This window comes from Bombina bombina, chromosome 10, assembly GCF_027579735.1.
Source record: "Bombina bombina isolate aBomBom1 chromosome 10, aBomBom1.pri, whole genome shotgun sequence".
NCBI lineage: Eukaryota > Metazoa > Chordata > Amphibia > Anura > Bombinatoridae > Bombina > Bombina bombina.
Window position 1 is genome coordinate 130,649,123 of NC_069508.1, and position 21,349 is coordinate 130,670,471.

Below are 21,349 nucleotides of genomic sequence, written 5' to 3' on the forward strand. Positions count from 1 at the left end.
ATATGTTTGGTGATAAAACTTATTGGGCCTAGTTTTTCCACATGGCTGGCTTGAATTTTGCCTAGTTCCCTGAGGCTTCCCACTGTTGTAATATGAGTGGGAGGGGCCTATTTTGGCGTTTTTTTGCACAGCAAAAATTAGACAGACATCCAGCTTCTTCCTGCATGATCCAGGACTTCTCTGAAGGGCTCAGAAGGCTCAAAAGTCATATTGAGGGAGGTAAAAAAGCCAAAGTAGAGCTGTGGCAGTTGTTGTGACTGTTTAAAAAAGGGCAAACCAGAACTGGATCTAATGGCGTCTCGCCAGAAACGCTAAGCTTCCTTGTTACGGATCCAGGTCCAGGGACCCGGGGAGCAACGCTGATAGATGCTCTAGCAGCTCCTTGGTTCTTCAACCTGGCCTATGTGTTTCCTCTGCTCCCTCGACTGATTGCCAAAATCAAACAGAGAGAGGCAATCAGTGATTTCTGATAGCGCCTGCGTGGACACGCAGCACCTGCTATGCAGACCTAGTTGGACATGTCATCTCTTCCACCATGGACTCTGCCTCTGAGGCAGGGACCTTCTAATACAAGGTCCTTTCAATCATCCAAATCTACTTTCTCGAGACTGAGCTGCATGGAGATTGAACGCTTGATTCTATCAAGGCGTGGCTTCTCCGAGTCAGTCATTGATACCTTAATACAGGCGCAGGAGAGCCTGTCACCAGGAAAATCTACCATAAGATATGGTGTAAAATATCTTTATTGGTGTGAATCCAAGAGTTACTCATGGAGTAAGGTTAGGATTCCCCTAGGATATTTGTCCTTTCTCCAAGAGGGTTTGGACAAAGGCTTATCAGCTAGTTCTTTAAAAGGACAGATCTCTGCTACTGTCTATTCTTTTGCACAAGCGTCTGGCAGAAGTTCCAGACGTCCAGGCATTTTGTCAGGCTTTGGTTAGGATTAAGCCTGTGTTTAAAACTGTTGCTCCCCCGTGGAGCTTTAAACTTGTTCTTAAAGTTCTTCAGGGAGTTCCGTTGAACACCTTCATGTCATTGATATTAAACTTTTATCTTGGAAAGTTCTGTTTTTGATGGCTATTTCCTCGGCTCGAAGAGTCTGAGTTATCTGGCCTTACATTGTGATTCTCTTATCTGATTTTTCATTCAGACAAGGTAGTTCTGCGTACCTAAACCTGGGTTTTTATCTAAGGTGGTTTCTAACAGAAATATCAATTCAAGAGATTGTTGTTCCATCATTGTGTCCTAATCCTTCTTCAAAGAAGGAACGTCTTTTGCATAATCTGGACGTAGGTCCGTGCCTTGAAGTTTTACTTACAGGCTACTAAAGATTTTCGTCAAACATCTGCCCTGTTTATCTGGACAGAGGAGAGGTCAAAAAGCTTTGCAACCTCTCTCTCCTTTTGGCTTCGGAGCATAATACGCTTAGCCTATGAGGACTGCTGGACAGAAGCCCCCTGAAGGATTACAGCTCATTCTACTAGAGCTGTGGCTTCCACCTGGGCCTTTATAAATGAGGCCTCTGGTTGAACAGATTTGCAAGGCTGCGACTTGGTCTTCGCTTCACACCTTTTCAAAATTTTACAAATTTGGCACTTTTACTTCTTCGAGGCTGTTTTTGGGAGAGAGGTTCTACAGGCAGTGGTTCCTTCCGTTTAAGTTCCTGCCTTGTCCCTCCCATCATCCGTGTACTTTAGCTTTGGTATTCCACAAGTAATGGATGATCCGTGGACTGGATACACTTAACAAGAGAAAACATAATTTATGCTTACCTGATAAATTTATTTCTCTTGTAGTGTATCCAGTCCACGGCCCGCCCTGTCCTTTTAAGGCAGGTCTAAATTTTAATTAAACTAGTCACCACTGCACCCTATGGTTTCTCCTTTCTCGTCTTGTTTCGGTCGAATGACTGGATATGGCAATGAGGGGAGGAGCTATATAGCAGCTCTGCTGTGGGTGATCCTCTTGCAACTTCCTGTTGGGAAGGAGAATGTCCCACAAGTAATGGATGATCCGTGGACTGGATACACTACAAGAGAAATAAATTTATCAGGTAAGCATAAATTATGTTTTCTCCCAGGACCTTTGTAGCAGGTGCAACACCCGGCTGATTTTATATATAATCTGTGTTCTCCCAGGACCTTTTTAGCAGGTGCAACACCCGGCTGATTTTACTGACCTGCCGGCTAAAAGTTTAGCCAATATTAAGCTTAATTTAGCTGCTAATAAAATTGCACAAATTATTAAATGCATTTTGTTCTTTGGATAGCATGAAAATATTACTGCCTCCACCTGGCTGGAAAAATCTTCTGTGGAGAACACTGTTTATATGTATGTGTGTATATATCACATGTGTATACACACACACTGGTTAGCCCTTGAACGTTTGCAATTTCAGTCTAATTCAATTTCTTGCCACAAAGTGCAGGTTTGTACAAGTAGATCTGTAGCCCTATAGGTGAGAACTATTTCAGTCATTTTGTGTTCCATCGTGGAGCATTTCACTGTAAGTACCTGAATTAATCTGTAAAATTATACTGGTTCGTTGAAAAGAATGTTGGTTAGATTAAAAAAAGTTTAGTTAATTTTTGTGTATGTAGGTAAGTATATTCAATATGTGGGCTTAGTTTTAGATTACTGTCTTGTGACGTCTATTGAGCAAATATTAATTTTGTATCTGGTATGCCTTTTATGATTTTGAAATTATCTGGTTATGGACGTTTGTTTTGGATCAGTTTAATTGTGTAATCTTTATTTTGTGGTAGGCTTTAAAATAGGTGGTTGTCTTTTTTTCTTTTTTTTTCTGTTTATGCTCTTTCAAAATCAAGAATGAAAATTGGCAATGTTTTATATTTGAGAAACTTTTTTTATTTGTTTACAATATTAAAAATGCAGTTCACTATATAAATATTATAGGCATGAAAGTTAAATATGCCATGTAACTTGCATGACCTTGCTTTGGGTACATTTATGGTCAAAATGCTGTAACACTTTAGAAGGCATTTTATAACAATTTACAGTTGGAGGCTGTTGCTCTAATTCATTTCAGGTCTAAAATATCTTAGTTGGAAACAGTGAAATATTTATACTTCACAGTGCCTTTCCAGATCTTCCACCTTAGGTTCTGCTGCAAAAAGCACCAGGTAAGCACAACCTAAGGAAGTTTCAATTGATGTTGTCCCTGTAAATTGTGGTTGTTTATGCCAAAATTTGCTTTATTTTTTATTATTGGATTACTAGAATATGTATAATCTAAGTGGGCAGTACTGATTTTTCCCTATTCCCAGCATACGTGTTTTATTGTGTGTATATTTTAAAAAAAAATACATTTTGTTTTAATTATACTTTACTTTTATTTTATTTTATTTTTTTGTTAGTACAGATTTTATTTTGCCATAATATGCTATAGTATGATTAATTCCCTTGAAGGAATTATACATTGGTTTAGACTGTTAAATGCTACATATGTACCATAACCTCAAGAATGATAATATATACATATTATCGTCATGTGATGAAGTGTGCACTGCATTATATTTACAGATTGTTAGGAAGACCTTTATTTACTATTTTATTTTTAATGTTTGACCAGACAAGCCTGTCATCATAGAATTTTGCATTTTCTTAATATGCTCATGCTTTTCTATTTCTGAAGTCCTGATTACTTACTGCATTTAAAAGAATTTTCAAAATTCCTGCCTTCATTTTCACACACAGTGCTGAAGATGCTGCAAGCACCAAATCATAGCTCATAGAATAAGGTCCTGAGATAGTTACCACCCATAAGGAGGAATCCTTTCAGTGTATGCCATTGGTGAGCCGATGCGCATGGACCGTAGAAGGGCTCCATGTAGAAGGTAAAATTGGCATAATATTCAGAAATGTATAACAATGCATAATAGTGCAAGTTACTGTTTTTGATCACTATTCATGCTTTTTTCACTTTACATTAATCTAAAATAGTTGTTCGGAGGCATTTAATATTTTTTTCTATTTTGTGTGTATCTCTAGAACACTTGATGGCATACTGTTTTGTTTTTTTACTTTAGGACTGTTAGCTGAAATATTGCTGTGCAGTACATTTGTGATTCACATTTTGTAGGAAGGATTTACTGTTTTCTGTACTTAAAGAGTTATATTAAACTGCTCTCTATATACTGTTACAATATCAATGGCAATTTACCTTAAAGGGACAGTATACACTCATTTTCATATAACTGCATGTAATAGACACTACTATAAAGAATAAGATTCCCAGATACTGATATAAATTCCGGTATAAAACTGTTTAAAAACTTGGCTCTGTTGAAAAGGTAGCTGGAAAGCCCACTGCAATTGGGAAATAAGACCCTCCCCCTCCATTTTGCATATGAAAAGACCCTTTACACAAACAAAAGCAAGCTGGAGAAGGTAGCTGACGGTATTCTCATAACTTTGGGCCTTGGTTAGGAGTCTGAAAATCAGAGCAATGTTATTTAAAAATAAGCAAAACTATACATTAAAAAAAAAAAAACTATGGGCTATATAAATCTACAAAACATTTATGAAAAGAAAGTGTATCATGTCCCTTTAACTAACAAATATATATATTACACTTCCCAGATCTAGATCAGTTTTAAAACAAATATGTTCTATTGAGAACTAGAAATTTATATTTCATTTTTTTCCTCTTTAAGAGCCTTTAGATTTTTTTACTTTTATGACTTTCTTAGTGAGAACTAATATAGGCTATCCCCCTTTTTCAGAGCATGTGGACTTGGCATAGTTTTCAACTGGTTGTTTTACAGTGGGTTGCTTATGCGTGTTATCTGCTGCTAAGACGGTTTTGAGAAACTTGTACCCAATGTGACATTTGAGGTGTTAATCACTATCATCATCGTATATTGAGTTTAGGCACTCAATTATCCATTTTACACATTTACGGTAATTGGATCTGTGTAAATTGATTGTGTACAAAAAATTAAAGCTTGATAAAAATCCTAGGAATCACTGCCATATTTTTCTTTAATCTCCAAGTAAAAATATTCCTAGACTCCTAAAATGTTCTCTGTGGTTCCATAGTTGCAAATATGTGGTTATTTTGATAAAACCGTTTCATTGTCAAGCCAGGAAATAAGGATTCAGCATTTGTAATTTGAATGTGCTTTTAAACACTTCTGTAGCTTTAAACAAAAATCTGTTATGAAGGAGCATTTAAAGGGCCTTAATAAAGCTTTATGCTTGTTGAGCATGACTTTCACTTAGTTTTCAAAAAAACTGCACTTCATTCAAAATCACTGCTTTTTATTTTCTGAATTTTACCTTTACTACACCCTTAACTTCAGGATTGATACTTTGCCAAGCCCAAACCTCTCAAAAAGGAGTGTGCACTAATTTATAGTTTTTAGAGCAGACATTCTCAAACTTGACCCTCCAGAGGTTTTGGAACTACATTTTCCATGATGCGGAGTCAGCATATCAGCTGGTTGACCATCATGGGAAATGTAGTTCCAAAACCTCTGGCCAAGTTTGAGTGCCTGCTTTAGAACTTAATTTTTTTTGATGGGTCCTTGACAGTATTTAAAAACTGTAGCCTTAAAATGCAATCAATTTCGCTATATCCCCAACCATACCAGTGGACCAGTCAATGTTGTTGTACATGGTAAAGTAGTGTATCAGCCGTTTTGCCACTGAGTTAGCAACAGCTCCATTGTGAAGTGAAATAGTGAAGATATACTTTTTAGCTACTTTATAGATATTTAAAAAATTTAATTTTATTTACAGTTTAAGCAGGCTTGCCCAACACTTACCTTATGGGCTGGAGACCAGAATTTTGTGTAGGATATCCATGATTTGAAAAAATCTCCAAAAATCTGACTCTTCTGTGCTTCACACTTTTGGGGGGGGTGGCTTAGATGGGCCAAGTTTTTGCGGGGGCTTAGAATTACTTGTTTTTTTTTTGGCCTGACCTGGGTGGGGGGGGATCAAGGAGAAAGATCCCAAAACGTTTGTCTTAGAAGCTCACTGGGCTAGAACGTTGGGACAAGCCTTATTTTATGCTTTATTTTTCTATGTAAAGTTTTTGTGAATCCTAAAGGTTGTCTAAAATTTACCTATCTGCAGATTCACAGTGCTGTGTAAGTATTTTGGTGTTAAATTCCTGATTAGTGCAAATGATCATAGTATTTTTACTGTGCCTGCTTGACTGAATTGTCTTGAGACTCCCAAAAATGGAAATCCATTTGTGTATTAGAATAGGAGTTAACTAATGAATTAATATTTTTTTTTTTTTTTTTTTAATAGCCCAGACTTATTTTTAGTATTTTAAATTTATATATTGAAATATACTCAAGTTACATAATGTGATATTTTACTAAACTGATGTTTAGTTTCCCTTTATCCCATGTTTTATCAAACCTAGTTAGTTTTGTGTGTAAATCGAAGTGTGTTTTTTTTTTTTTTTTTTTTTTTTTTTTTTTACTTTTTGGAATTACCAATGCAGTTTGTTTTAAACCACAATCCATATAACTTTTCTCTAAGTTTAAATGTTTAATTAAACATTTTGAAATTAGACATATTTTTTTATCTTAGTGATGGTAAACTCTCTCCTTTAAGAAAACCGATCCTGTATGTCGGCGATATTTTAGTTTAATCTAGCCCTGCAATTCAAATACCCTAAGCTCTGGCCGCCCATTTAAAACGTAATTTCTTTCTGTGAACGAACGGCTAGAATAGTTATCCTATCATGCACTCTATAGCCACGACAAAAGTGCCTGAAACTTTTCTCACAAAAAATGACTTTTGAAATGGCTTGCTTGAGTGCAGGGAATTTGAATTGCAGCGCTATGTAAGTTTTATATTGTGTCATAAATAACTTATGAATTAAACATCTAAAATATCACAACATTCTAGATCTGTATTCATAAATGGGAGTTTACCACCAAGGCTGGGGTTGATACATGTATTTCTCACACAGGAATCCTCAAGATGTATGAACTATACAATGTGCTTTGTATATAGAAGTGTAGAATAAACAAACTGCCCCGTTTTTTTTTTAAAGAACTGTAAAAATGTGTTTTCTTGCTTATCCTACAAGTTGCTTTAAATCAAACTGATAATATAGAATTGAGTTACAAATTACTTTGTGATTGTAGAGTTTAAGGAATTAGTGTCTGGTAACTAAAAATAATAAATGGGCACTTTAATTCATTAAACTTTAGAATGACTTCTTTTTTTTTTTTTTTTTTTTTAATACTCTTGCGTTATGGAAAACATACTGCCAATCCTCGGCCTACATCTATTGTATTGAGCAGATCGATGACTAATTTGGCTTTCTTTAATCGTTGTATTGCCCCCTTTGGTGTCCAGCTTGTGGGGCATGCAACAATATGAGGAAGCCGGAGTCGTCCTAGATATGCTGACTACAGTAGGAGATGCGGGTGGGAGGATTGGTGGTCTGTTTTCCATAACGCAATGGTAAGCTTGTGTGTTTTTTTTTTTTTTTGTCATTGTAAAGTTTAATGAATTAAAGTGCCCCTGTTTTTAAGAATATTTTTAAATACCAGGCACTTATTCATTAAACTTTACAATCACTTGAAATAGTAAGTTACTATTGTATTTTCTATTACCTATTACAACTGTTTGCTTTCGAAATGTTAGCACAGATTTTATCTAAATGTGAATATAACAAATGTCATAAATGAGATGCATTTTCGTCCAGTGGAAAATGGTCTCTTCAGACTCTACTTGCCCACTGTTAAAAGAAGAATGAATTCACAGTAGTTTCAATATATATTTGTTGAATTTAGCTAAAAATTAAATCCATTTTATAAATTTTCTAGTTTTCCATGGTTTTAACTTGGCGTAATAGGTAATATAGTGTAAGGTGTTTGTTTTTTATTTTTGTGTTTTCATAAATCTACAATGATGGATGCTACAAAGTCTGATTTATTTTTTTGGGGGGAATTTATGTATCTTGATCTTTTGTTTGTACTTTTGGCATTCAGCAAATAAGATGATTATCATGTACATGTAAACACCAGAATGTGAGCAGCCCTAGTTGTAAATAAGCTTCCCCTCAAAATTGGTGCGAATAAACTAGGATTTTTTTACATAAGCTTGTGCTTTTCCACTCTAGAAGCTTAGGCTATTTTATGTCATTTTCATTTATTTTACAATGGCAAACCATACCAGTTGCAAATTAATTTAAAAATAAATTCTCACGTTTATGACATTACACAAATTGTTTGATCTTGGATATTTGAATCATAGTATGCTATCCAATTGAAAGAGTGGCAGAAACTTATAAGAAGCAGTTAAACAGGGCCCACCACCACTTCTCAGACATAAAAAAAAAAAAAAAAAAAAAATCACTACAGTTATGTACAAAAACTCCCCTACCTACAGGGTAACTTGCACAGTCCATATAGTCCACTTTTAGATTTGGGGACCCAGTGATATGGATAGCAGCCTTCACATGATTTCCTACAGAGGTCAGTGCTGTAACATGAGCCCACTGTAGTTTATGGCAGGAAAGAAGGACTACACTTCCTATCCTCATGCATTTTGGTTATTGTAGCATGCAAGTTTGTTGCATTCATTACACAATTAGTGGCAGCTCATACATGTTTTGTTTTTAAATTGTTAGCCCCCCAAAATGTATTTTTATATAGTTAAGTACTCATTTTTATGGCCTGGTATGTATAAGCATTGCTTCCATGGTTTTCCTTGTGTGTCTGCTAAAAATCTGTCCTAGCCAAACTGTCCTTGAATTGGTCTTTGGTGCTGCTTTCCTTACTTCGGGCGCCTCATACCACCTCTGTTGTCAATCTGCTAGTCTTAGCTTTGCTTAGTAAGGCTTTTTCAGTGTCTCGTTATAGATATAGAATCATTTGGTTCACTTTAAAGGGACACCTGAAGCCAAATTTTTTCTTTTGTGATTCAGATAGAGTATGCAATTTTAAGCTACTTTCTAATTTACTTCCTATTGTTTCTCTTGCTATCTTTATTTGAAAAAGGCATCTAAGCTTTTTTTGTTTGTTTCAGACCTCTGGAACAGCACTTTTTTATTGTGGACTTAATTTATCCACCAATCAGTAAGAACCCAGGTTGTTCACTAAAAGTGGGCCAGCATCTAAACTTACATTCTTGCATTTCAAATAAAGATAGCAAGAGAATGAAGAAAAATTTAATAGGAGTAAATTATAAAAGTTGCTTAAAATTTCATGCTCTATCTGAATCACGAAAGAAATTTTGGGTTCAGTGTCCCTTTAATCTCTAGCTGTACAGGCATGGAGATATTCTAGTTTTATGATCAGACACACCCACAACCAGCCTTGAAAACACCCATAAGCTGCCAGCAGGGTCACTGTGGTGTATTTCTGCTCCACAGATCCCCTTTCTTCTAATGACACACGTGAGTCCACGTCTAAAATTACTATTGGGGGAATATCCCTCCTGCCCCAGCAGGAACGGGCCAAAGAGCACCACAGCAAAGCTGTTAAATATCATCTCCCTTCCTCTCCAACCCCAGTCATTCTTTGCCTACGTTACGAGCAAGGAAGTGGTAAAGTTAGGTATTGGAAAGACAGATTCTTCAAGCAAGATTTTATTTTTTAAGCAGTGCAAGATTGTTTTGCTTTCTTCTAGGGTGTAGCCGTAGTCCATATCAGTCTCAGTAGAGCAATGGGAACTTGTGGGGTACAATCCTCACTGTGCCTTCCATGTATTTAATGCTGCCCTATTCGTGCAAGCCTGAGTAAGATTACTCAGTCTGTTTTTATCCACAGGTCCATGTGAGGGAAACCTAGTGAGCTGCCATGCAGCCTGGCAGAAGTCTAAAGGTAAGTGCTAACTTTTTTTTCTGGGACACAAATTGCAGAAAATAATGATGGCACTCTACAATATGATGGGACAAGAAACATTCTCCTATTGCTGGGAGGATTTTTTAATATGGGCAGCAATAGCAGGCACTGGGGACGAGGAGATATGGCTCTGAGGTGGTGTTTTGTATATTACTGTACTCCCTGCGGCTTTGGTATTACTTGTAGCCGATCCGGAGGTTAGCAGTGTTCTGCCCATGATGGGCGGGTTTAGCTGAGTCAGCATTTGTTGCGTGCCTTTTTTCCCCCCTTCATTTCCTGTTGTGGAGCGGAATAACAGCTGCGTCAGACACTAGCTGAATAAGTTACCGGTCCTCACTTTGAAAAGAATAGCAGTTAAGTCCGGATTTTCTAAGAAGATAATCACTCCGCTGTCAGGCAGGTAAGCACCTTAGCAAAGCTAAGGTGTAGAGGTTGTCCGGAGTGGTTTTTGTGCTACTTGCTTTATTTTTTTCAGCAATAAAAATATGTTAAATTTTAAAATTTAAAGGAACAGTGACATTATTTTTGTTGGCTAACTTCTAAATAAAATAAGAGTTCTGCCTATTTATCCTGTTGGTGAATAAAGATGGACCAAGAGGCCCTGCAAGATGTTACATGTACTTTATGTTTTAATGCTAATGTGGAACTACTAATCCCTTTCTGTTCCTCATATATTGAGAGAACTTTACATTACAGGGATAGACTTTTTTCCTGAGCCAACATTGTCTAGGGTGGATGCTGTTCAGGAGTCTTCTGACAATGTTCATGATATGCCGCAGCTTTCTCCTCATACGTCCCAAAATTCATCGTCCACACAACCAGTGCCCTGCGCTTCCTCTTTTACTCGACCTGGAGTTACCTTTAAAGACATTGCTTCCCTAATGTCCTCAGCGGTATCTGATGCATTGTCTGCTTTTCCCATGCTGCAGGGAAAGCGCAAGAGGAAATGTAAACAATCTGTGAATAAGGTTGCCGACAGTCGTGGCTATTCCGAATGTCCCCTTCCAGAAATCTGAGGGAGATACTTCGGTAGCATCTGAGGGTGAAATCTCAGATTCAGACAGTGTAATTCCTTTGGCTGATACTGAAGTTGTTTCTTTCAGGTTTAAGCTTGAACACCTCCATTTGTTACTTAAGGAGGTTTTAGCTACCTTGGACGACTCCGACACTACCGTCGTAGTCAGTCCTAAGAAGTAGAGTAAACTAAACAAGTATTTTGATATACCTTCCATGGTGGAGGTTTTTCCTGTACCAGATCGAGCTACAGAGATTGTTAGGAAATGGGAGAGACCAGTTATCCCTTTTTCTCCATCCCTCCCTATATTTAAGAAGTTTCCTATAGCAGACTCTATCAAGGAGTCTTGGCAGACGGTACCCAAGGTGGAAGGGGCAATTTCCACGCTTGCTAAGAGGACCACTATTCCCATAGAAGAGTGGTTCCTGTTAGGACCCTATGGACAAATTAGAGGGGTTACTAAAGAAAATGTATGTACACTAGGGTTTACAATGGCAACCTGCGGTGTGTATTGCTACCGTCACTAGTGCGGCAGCATACTAATGTTATGCTTTTTCTGATTCTATTTGGACACACTCCTCTCAAAGAAATCCATGTAGGATCAAGGCCCTTAAGCTGGCCAATTTCTTTATTACGGATGCCTCCCTACAGGTTATTAAACTAGGAACAAAAATTTCTGATTTTGCCGTATTGGCTCGAAGATCCTTATATTTGAAATCCTGGTCTGCAGATGTTTCGTCTAAGCTTTTGGCGATCCCTTACAAGGGGAAGACCTTGTTTGAGCCGGGTCTGGCTGAGATCATTTCCGACATTACGGGAGGAAAAGGTCATTTCCTCTCTCAGGATAAAAGGAATAAGCAGAAGGTACGTTGACATTTCGAAAGGAATGAAAATTACTCTAAGGGCAAGCCTTCCTCTCCAAAACAAAAACAGTCCAAGCCTTCCTGGAGGTCCAACCAGCTGTGGAACAAAGGGAAAGCAAGCTAAGAAGCCCGCCAAATGACTCGGCATGAAGGGTCTGTCCCCAATCCGGGACCGGATCTTGTGGGGGTGGCAGACTATCCTTCGCTCAGGCCTGGGTTTGAGATGTTCAGGATCCCTGGGCGGTGGACATTGTGTCCCAGGGATACAAGCTAGAGTTCAAAATTGTTCCTCCCAGGGGCACGTTTCTTCTCTCAAGATTTATCTGTAGACCAGTTAGAGGGACATTCTTACACTGTGTTCAAGATCTTTCCGATCTGGGAGTGATTAGTTCCTGTTCAAATGCAGGATCAGGGTCTGGGATTTTATTCCAATCTGTTCGTGGTTCCTAAAAAAAAGAGGGAACCTTCAGACCAGACTCCAATTTTAGATCTCAAGTCTAAACAATTCCTCAGAGTACCATCTTTCAAGATGAAATTATTTGTTCCATTCTTCCTTGCGTTCAAGAGGCCTCAATTTATCGCAACAGTATATTTAAAGTATGCGTACCTGCATGTTCCCCATCCAAAGGGACCATCACAAGTTTCTGAGGTTTGCATTTCTAGACAAACACTTCAGTTTGTGGCTCTAACATTCGGCCTTTGCCACAGCTCCCAGATTTTCTCAAAGGGTTTCTTTGTTATAAACTTCAGACACCTCTGCACCTTGTTGCTTCCTTTTCTCTCCTTTGCTTCGGTCAAATGACTGGGGTTGGAGAGGGAAGGGAGGTGATATTTAACAGGCTTTGCTGTGCTGCTCTTTGCCGCCTCCTGCTGGGCAGGGGAGTGATATTCCAATAGTAATTAGATGATCCGTGGTCTCACCGTGTCAAGAAATAAATACATTTATCATGGTAAGCATAAAATGTTTTTGTCCAGTTTTTCAAACACAGCATGGTATCTTAGGAGGACTGACTTGAGGCAGTCTTATAAGACTGACCGTAGTGAATTGTACAAGTCCTGTTTAAGTTCCTGGCATTTAAGTCTTATCAGGAAGACATTAAAATCTTATGCTAAAGGGAGATGAAAGGGCAACATTCTTTTCTTTTATGATTCAGATAGAGTATTTTTTCCCCCTGCCCCAAATTTACTTCTATGTCAAATTAGTTTTTGTTTCTTTGTTGGAGGTATCTAGATAGGTGATCGGTGCACATGTCTGGAGTACTACATGAAGGAGAAATAGTGCTGCCATCATAGTGCTCTTGCTAGAGTAATACTGCAGACACGTGCAGACTTCTATTAAATTTTTCTTGTGAGTCCTTTGTTTTTGAAAAGGAGGGTAGGTTTAGAAGTAAATTGGAAAGTTGAATAAAATTGTATGGCTTTATCTGAATCATGACATTTTGGGGGGTTTTATGTCCTTTTAAGGGTCTCATATTGATAGAACTCTGAAGGCCAGTTCCGTTTGTGTACTACTTTGACCTCCGTAATGTGTAAAACTTTTGAGGACATTGCCTCCTTTTAACGACCCAAGTTGACTGCCCTCTACGCAAGCAGAGACCCCCCAAACGGTTTTCCTTGGGACCCTCTTTTCAAAATTATTGCTAAAACATATTTGAGGCATAATTATTAAAGTCCTTTATAGTAAAACAAAAAACATGGCTTATTTTCTATGCTTCAACGTTTGAAATGTTTCCCCTTCACTGTAGTTTAATGCCCTTCACTAACAATTTGGTTTAAATAATTCAAGAACATTTGTCAAATTTAAAATGTGCATTGTTTGCCCCCTAGAACGTTTTTGCCTCTTCAGTGAGGACAGATGATCCCCAGGGCAGAATGGCTAGGCTTGTTTTGTTTTTTTTTGTATTTTCCTTATCTGCATAGCATATATTTTTATTGCTAAATGGAGTTAGGGTTTGATACCTAGCCATATGTTGAGATTGACTTATTTACTGTTCAAGCGATTTGATAAACCCATACAGGTGTGGTTTTGTGTGTGTATGTTCTACATATCTTGTGATCACAATACGCCGAGCAGAGCATAAACCATAACAACTATTAAGATTTTCTGGCAGCGAGATGGCAGTTCTGTTTGCTTTTCCAGATTTGCTCCAAACTGTGTCTTAAAGGGGACAGTCAACACCAGAACGGTTATTGTTTAAAAAGGATAGATATTCCCTTTTATGTACCCATTCCCCATTTTTGCATAAGGTTATAATACACATTTTGCCCCCTGCAGACTGCCCCCTTATCAGTTCATTTGACAGACTTGCACTTTTAGCCAATCAGTGCTTACTGCTCGGTAAATTCATGTGCGTGAGCTCAATGTTATATCTGAAACACATGAACTAATGCCCTCTAATCTGAAAGCATTTGCCAGTTTTTCACCACTAGAGCAGCATTCAAGGTCTAAGAAATTAGCATTTGAATCTCCTAGGGTTTAGGCTTTCAACTAAGAATACCAAGAGAACAAAGCAAAATTGGTGATAAAAAGTAAATTGGAAAGTTATTTAAAATTACATGTCCTATTTGAATTATAAAATGTTTTATAGTTAGTTTTTTTTTTAACTTGACTGTCCCTTTAAGTGTCTGGAGGTCAGAAAACAAATTCCCATTCAGCCACAATCCCTAGATATCATAGCCCACCATGCCAAATTTAAGGCCTTTATAATCTTATAAAATGCATAGGACATAAGTGAAGCATGCTTTCACTTGAGATGAGTACATGCTGCTGCTACAGTATTTAATTTTTTATCTCAAGATAATGGGCTAAAAATGGACGTGCATATTTTTTTTGCTTCTGACCACCAATGATTTGTATAACTATTTACTTAAAGGACCAGTCAAACACATTAGATTTGCATAATCAACAAATGCAAGATAACAAGACAACGCAATAGCACTGAACTTCAAATGAGTATTAGATTTTTTTAATAACAAATTTCAGTTATGTATATTTCCACTCCCCTTGTACCATGTGATAGCAATCAGCCAATCACAAAATGCATATACGTATAGTCTGTGAATTCTTGCACATGCTCAGTAGGATTTGGTGACTCAAAGTGTAAATATAAAAGGCTGTGAACAATTTTAGTTTTAATGGAAGTAAATTGGAAAGTTGTTTAATATTACATGCTGTATCTGAATCATGAAAATTTAATTTAACCTGTGTTCCTTTAAGGGCCTGTGAACCCTGATGTTTGCAAATTTTGACAAGTGGTTTGGTAGGCCACAGCCAGAACGAGAGTATCATCTAATCTTTATTTGAACCGGTTTTGTTTCTGGATAGCTAGCTTAACAGCAATGCAAACATTTCCTCAAGGATCCCCTGTCCCTACTCCATGGGTGACTCTCTCATGTCAGATTTTCTAATTGGTGTTTTAAAGGGAACATACTCCTAAATCTAACGCACACACGAATCTAAGGGTCTGAACGTGTCAGTCTGCTTGAGGAATATATATGATATATATATAATATAGTATATATATATAAATATATATATATATATATTTGCCTTTTAAAGGGATATTAAACATTATTTCATTGTTCTAAGTATGTACCAACAGCTTTTGTCTTTTTATAGAAATCCTTTCAATATCTGTTCTTCTGTTTAATATGGATTTTTACATTTTTTTTTTTGTCAAAGGGACACTCAAGTGAAAATATTTCATGATTTAGAAAGAGCGTACAATTTTAAGAATTTCATATTCCAATTTTTTATATGCAGTTTTTTGAGGCACCAGCTCCTCCTGAGCATGTGCACAACTCACAGGTTATACCTATACTAGTCTGGCTGATGTCTGTCACATGGGTACAGGGGGCTGGCAAATGGGGGAGAAAAAGTAAATTTGGTAGAAAATAATTACTGCTTTTGTGTAATTCAGAGTAAGAGTTTGTTGCATTGTCTTATTATGCACTTAAAGGGACAGTCTACACCAGAATTTTTATTTTAAAATAGATAATCCCTTTTTTATCCATTCCCCAGTTTTGCATAAACCAACAGTTATATTAATATACTTTTCACCTCTGTGATTACCTTGTATCTAAGCCTCTGCAAACTGCCCCCTTATTTCAGTTCTTTTGACAGACTTGCAGTTTAGCCAATCAGTGCCTGCTCCCAAATAACTTCACATGCACAAGCACAGTGTAATCTATATGAAATAACACCCCTCTAGTGGTGAAAAAATGTTAAAATGCATTCTGAAAAGAAGTGGCCTTCAAGGTCTAAGAAATTAGCATATGAACCTCCTTAGGTTGAGCTTTCAACTAAGAATACCAAGAGAACAAAGCAAAATTGGTGATAAAAGTAAATTGGAAAATTGTTTAAAATTACATGCTCTATCTGAATCATGAGAGGGTTTTTTTTTGCCTAGAACTGTCCCTTTAATGTTTATGCAATTCTACTGTATATAGTGGTCCTTTAGTGAATAGACTAGATAAACACGTCAGATTTGCTCAGGAACTACCAGAAGGAATGTTCCACTGGGACTGTTCATACTGGGAGCAGGGGCTACAGTAAGAAATTCTAAGTGCTAATTTTGCAAGGAGAACTAGCAAGAAGTATGCTGTTTTACACAATCTGTTTACTTTGATTAAACATGTAATTATCAAATGACCACTGATTAATATCCCTTTAAACACAAAGCTTTTGTAGCACTATTAGGAAATAAACGCTGATGTTCATCTATGGCTGCAACTCTTTAACGGGCAACTCTGTGCATGGTTTCATGTTTCTATAGGCTAGTGCAGTAGACTTTGAATCCTATATACATTTACGTCACCAACTTTGGCTAATTATTGGCTAAGAGATTGAGGTGTGCTTATATGAATTAGATTAGAATCAGATGTAGAGCTTTAGTCCAGTTCCTTTTTTTAATTTTTATTAAATACTCATACAAAGTAGGTTGACAAATGACCTTTTTATTGTAGTTACAAATGTTAATTTCTTGTGAAGAACCTGTTAACGATCTCGACCAAGCTCTTCTGTGCATTTTGGTTTTTTGAATGTTTGCTTACCATTTTCAACATAAATAAATCTGAATAAATTGTAAAGCTTGATTACCTATTTTGTGGTCTTTATTTCTCCATCTGAAATATTTTCATGTTGCACTGTATGGAATTCTTTGTTTTGTGATTTTTATTTTTTTTATTCAACAATAGAAAAAGATCTTGCTGTATAAAAGTAAACTAAATGTACCTTAATCAAACTTAAATGAGGTCTTGCATACAAATATTAAATAAAACATAAAAGCACAAGTATAAAAGATCATTTGACATTTGTTGGTGATATGCAGCTTAAGTATACTTAAGCTTCATTGTGTACTTTGGCTATGTGCAGGATACCATTTAGACTTTTCGGGCATCTATCTACTTGGCAACACCTTGCAATGTAAAGGTAATGTTTTGTCAAAGCATGAATGCCAGATGTAGATTAATTTTGGCCTCACTGAAGAAACATAGATGCAATGAGTCAAAGGAAGAAATCGCCAGATTCAAGCAGGGATGTTAATAGTCATCAGCAGAGCAAGAAACGAAAAGGGAGAGAATGAGAATAGAAAGTTTAAGATAAGTTTCATTAGAGATGCCTTTCAACATGATTAAGGCAAGGCTCTTACTTTCTATGTCTGAGAATACAGCTGCTAGCTGCTGTTTCCTCTGCTGTTCACCTACTTTGCACATGTATTCGCCGTCATCTTCTGAAATGTTTCCGGTAAGTAGAGGCAGTAAGGTTTCCCCTCTTTCGATATATTGATAGTCTTCACAGTCCCTGTAGCATTTCACCTTCAAACCACCATGTAACTTGAGGTTTTGGTTCCCCTGTTTATTTTAACTGTATACCGTACTGCTTCACACATCTACAACAGACATATTTTTTAGGGGTTTTTTTAAAACCAGGGTGCTTCCAGACCGAGCAAGTTCTTCATCTTCATACTGTGACCCATTAATGGCTTGCTTCATCTTCATCATCCTCTTCTTTTTTCTGTAAGTTAAAAAAAAGTCTATTTTAAATATTGTGCTTGGGTCTAAGGGCATTAAATGTTAATATATTTAAATCAGATTAGTCTGAATATTTCAGCATTTTTGTTTTTTTAATATTCATTAAATAGGATAAAAAAAATTTTTTAAATTCATTTTTATTGGGTACTTTTACAGTAATAAAATTAAAAAGACAAAATTTTACAGTAATAAAATTAAAAAGACAAAATAAGACAATCGAAAAAAAAGAACGGGATGAAAAATAAAATAACCACTTTGGTGGTAAAAATCATACATGAAACATAATCGAAAATACAAATACCTTATAGGATACCATTAACCAAATGAAAACATATACATATTTTGTCAAATGAACATTACAACATATTCGATTGTCATCTCTTAGGAAGATTTACTTATACAAAAAAGAAAGACCCCTTCTGGGATACAGTAGAAATCAAAATGTTAGATAAACATTGACCAAAAAATTAGAACTACCCAAAACTCCTAATACTTAGGTTGATCGTCTTAACCATCCTTCGGGGAAAAAAAATGAAAAAAAAAAAAATTAGGGGAGAGGGAATGGGGCTTCTCCTGTCGAAATGAGGATCAACTTCTAAAATTTTACAGAATTTCTGCCAGGCCACTATTATGTTTTTAACCGAAGATAATGATTTAATTTTAGGGGGAAGATGTTTAATTACATTATGCACGACCGCTTTTAAAGAAAACGGGGCAATGCATTGTTCTTCTAGTTCAATTGTCGAGAAGCAGTTTGAATCGGTTAGCCAATCAAATGCAAATTTAGCTAGCGTAGCAATATTATACAGTTTTAAGCTAGGAAGGGCTAGGCCAGGATAAATATTTTTTTAGTTTCTATGTAGTCCTTTAATTTCTATAAAGAAATGGGTGTTGGCATGTCGAAACCTAGTTCTCACCATATCCCTTTTTGCCGAGGATAATTAAAACCTAAAATAGGCAGTTTCTTAACTGAAAGTAGAGTGATTGGCGTATTAAAGTAACTAAAAATGTTTTCCCTCAACCAGCAAAAATAAAATAAAAAAATAGTAGCCCATTTAATGATTTTTACACTACCACAAAGGCACGTAAAGTTAGCTTTACCTCACGCAAAAAAAATTCTTTCCATAAGGCAGAGAAGAGTCTACCACTTAATTTCTTACTGTTGGGAAATACAACACCTAGCTAAGAGGCAAAGACACACCAGCCAAAGGCTCAAATATCCCTCCCACTTAACTTTATTTTAAAATGGTGCCAGTGAGTACTATTTCTTCTATAAAGGTAAGACGAGTCCACAGATTCATCCTTTACTTGTGGGATATTATTCTCCTGCTAACAGGAAGTGGCAAAGAGCACCACAGCAGAGCTGTCTATATAGCTCCTCCCTTAGCTCCACCCCCAGTCATTCTCTTTGCCTACTCTAAGTACTAGGAAGGGTAAATTGAAAGAGGTAATAAAATATTAGTTTCTTTCATGTAATTAGCAAGAGTCCATGAGCTAGTGACATATGGGATATACAGTCCTACCAGTAGGGGCAAAGTTTCCCACACCTCAAAATGCCTATAAATGCCCCCCCTCACCACACCCACAATTCAGTTTTACAAACATTGCCTCCCATGGAGGTGGTGAAGTAAGTTTGTGCTAGATTCTTCGTTGAAATGTGCTTCGCAGCAGGCTGGAGCCCGGTTTTCCTCTCGGAGTGCAGTGAATGTCAGAGGGATGTGAAGAGAGTTTTACCTATTTGAATACAATGGTCTTCCTCTAGGGTATCTATTTCATAGGTTCTCTGTTATCGGTCGTAGAGATTTCTTCTCCTACCTCCCTTTTCAGATCGACGATATACTCTTTTATATACCATTACCTCTACTGATTCTCGTTTCAGTGCTGGTTTGGCTATCTACTATATGTAGATGAGTGTCTTAGGGTAAGTAAGTCTTTTATTTATGACACTGAGTCTAAGCTATGGTTGGGCACTTTATATGTAAAGTTCGAAATATATGTCTTAAAACTTATATTTGCCATGATTCAGGATAATCAGTATTCCTTTATTCAGACTGTCAGTTTCATTATTTGGGATAATGCATATGAATAAATATTTTTTTCTTACCTTAAAATTTTCATTTGACTTTTTTCCCTGCGGGCTTAGGCTCGCGGGGGCTGAAAATGCTTAAATTTATTGCATCATTTTTGGCGCAAACTTTTTGGCGCAAAATGTTGTCATTTCCGGCGCCCTAATTGACGCCGGAAGTTTGTTCGAAGTTGTCATTTTTCGCGTATACGTGTTTCAATGTTTTTTTTGCGCCAAAAAATGTGGGCGTCATTTTTTCGGCGTCACAGGATGTGGCATCATTCTTGGCGCCAAAAATATGGGCGTTGTACTTGGCGCCAATAATGTGGGCGTCTTGGCGCCAAAAATGTGGGCGTCATTTTTGTCTCCACCTCTTTCCACATTATTTTAATCTCACTTTTTCATTGCTTCTGGTTGCTAGAAGCTTGTTTGTTTGGCATTTTTTCCCATTCCTGAAACTGTCATTTAAGGAATTTGAAAATTTTGCTTTATGTTTTTTCTATTACATATTGCAAGATGTCTCAACCTGACCCTGGATCAGAATCTACTTCTGGAAAAACGCTGCCTGATGCTGGTTCTACCAAAGTTAAGTGCATCTGTTGTAAACTTTTGGTAACTGTTCCTCCGGCTGTAGTTTGTGATAACTGTCATGATAAATTTTCTAATGCAGATTGTGCTTCCATTAGTAATAATCCATTACCTGTTGTTGTTCGTTCAACATCTAATGTTCAGGATGTCCCTGTTAATGTAAAAGAATTTGTTTCTAATTCTATTAGGAAGGCTCTGTCTGTTGTTCCTCCTTCCAGTAAACGTAAAAGGTCTTTTTTAAAACTTCTCATATTTCAGATGATTTTTTAAGTGACCGCCATCATTCTGACATCTGTTTCTGATGAGGATCTTTCTGGTTCAGAAGATTCTGCCTCAGATATTGACACTGACAAATCTTCATATTTATTTAAGATGGAGTTTATTCGTTCTTTACTTAAAGAAGTATTGATTGCATTAGATATGGAGTAGTCTAATCCTCTTGATACTAGATCTACTAAGCGTCTAAATTCGGTTTTTAAACCTCATGTAGTTATTCCAGAAGTTTTTCCAGTTCCTGATGTAATTTCTAGGGAATGGAATAGTCTGGGTACTTCATTTACTCCTCCAAGGTTTAAGAAATTGTACTCTGTGCCATCTGATAGATTAGAATTTTGGGACAAGATCCCTAAAGTTGATGGGGCTATTTCTACTCTTGCTAAACGTACTACTATTACTACAGCGGATAGTACTTCCTTTAAGGATCCTTTAGATAGGAAGCTTGAATCCTTTCTAAGGAGAGCTTATTTATGTTCAGGTAATCTTCTTAGACCTGCTATTTCTTTGGCTGATGTTGCTGCAGCTTCCACTTTCTGGTTGGAGGCTTTGGCACAACAAGTATCAGACCATAATGCTTATAGCATTGTTAAACTTCAACATGCTAATAACTTTATTTGTGATGCCATTTTTGATATCATTAGAATTGATGTCAGATATGTCTTTAGCT

At 36.8% G+C, this 21,349-nt stretch overlaps 1 protein-coding gene and 1 long non-coding RNA gene across 2 annotated transcripts in view; one reads left to right on the forward strand and one right to left on the reverse strand.

The window, feature by feature from the left end:
- The first annotated feature begins 1,961 nt into the window (after window positions 1-1,961).
- Window positions 1,962-5,225, forward strand: LOC128640881 (uncharacterized). Its single transcript, XR_008399407.1, has 2 exons — window positions 1,962-3,143; window positions 3,718-5,225. It is a non-coding gene; the product is annotated as an uncharacterized LOC128640881 (long non-coding RNA).
- A 12,036-nt stretch (window positions 5,226-17,261) lies between these two features.
- Window positions 17,262-21,349, reverse strand: part of NEXN (nexilin F-actin binding protein) — a 187,902-nt gene continuing 183,814 nt past the window's right edge. Inside the window, 5 exon segments of the mRNA XM_053693184.1 lie at window positions 17,262-17,522; window positions 17,524-17,577; window positions 17,579-17,608; window positions 17,610-17,703; window positions 17,705-17,736. Coding sequence (XP_053549159.1) covers window positions 17,262-17,522; window positions 17,524-17,577; window positions 17,579-17,608; window positions 17,610-17,703; window positions 17,705-17,736 — 471 coding nt within the window.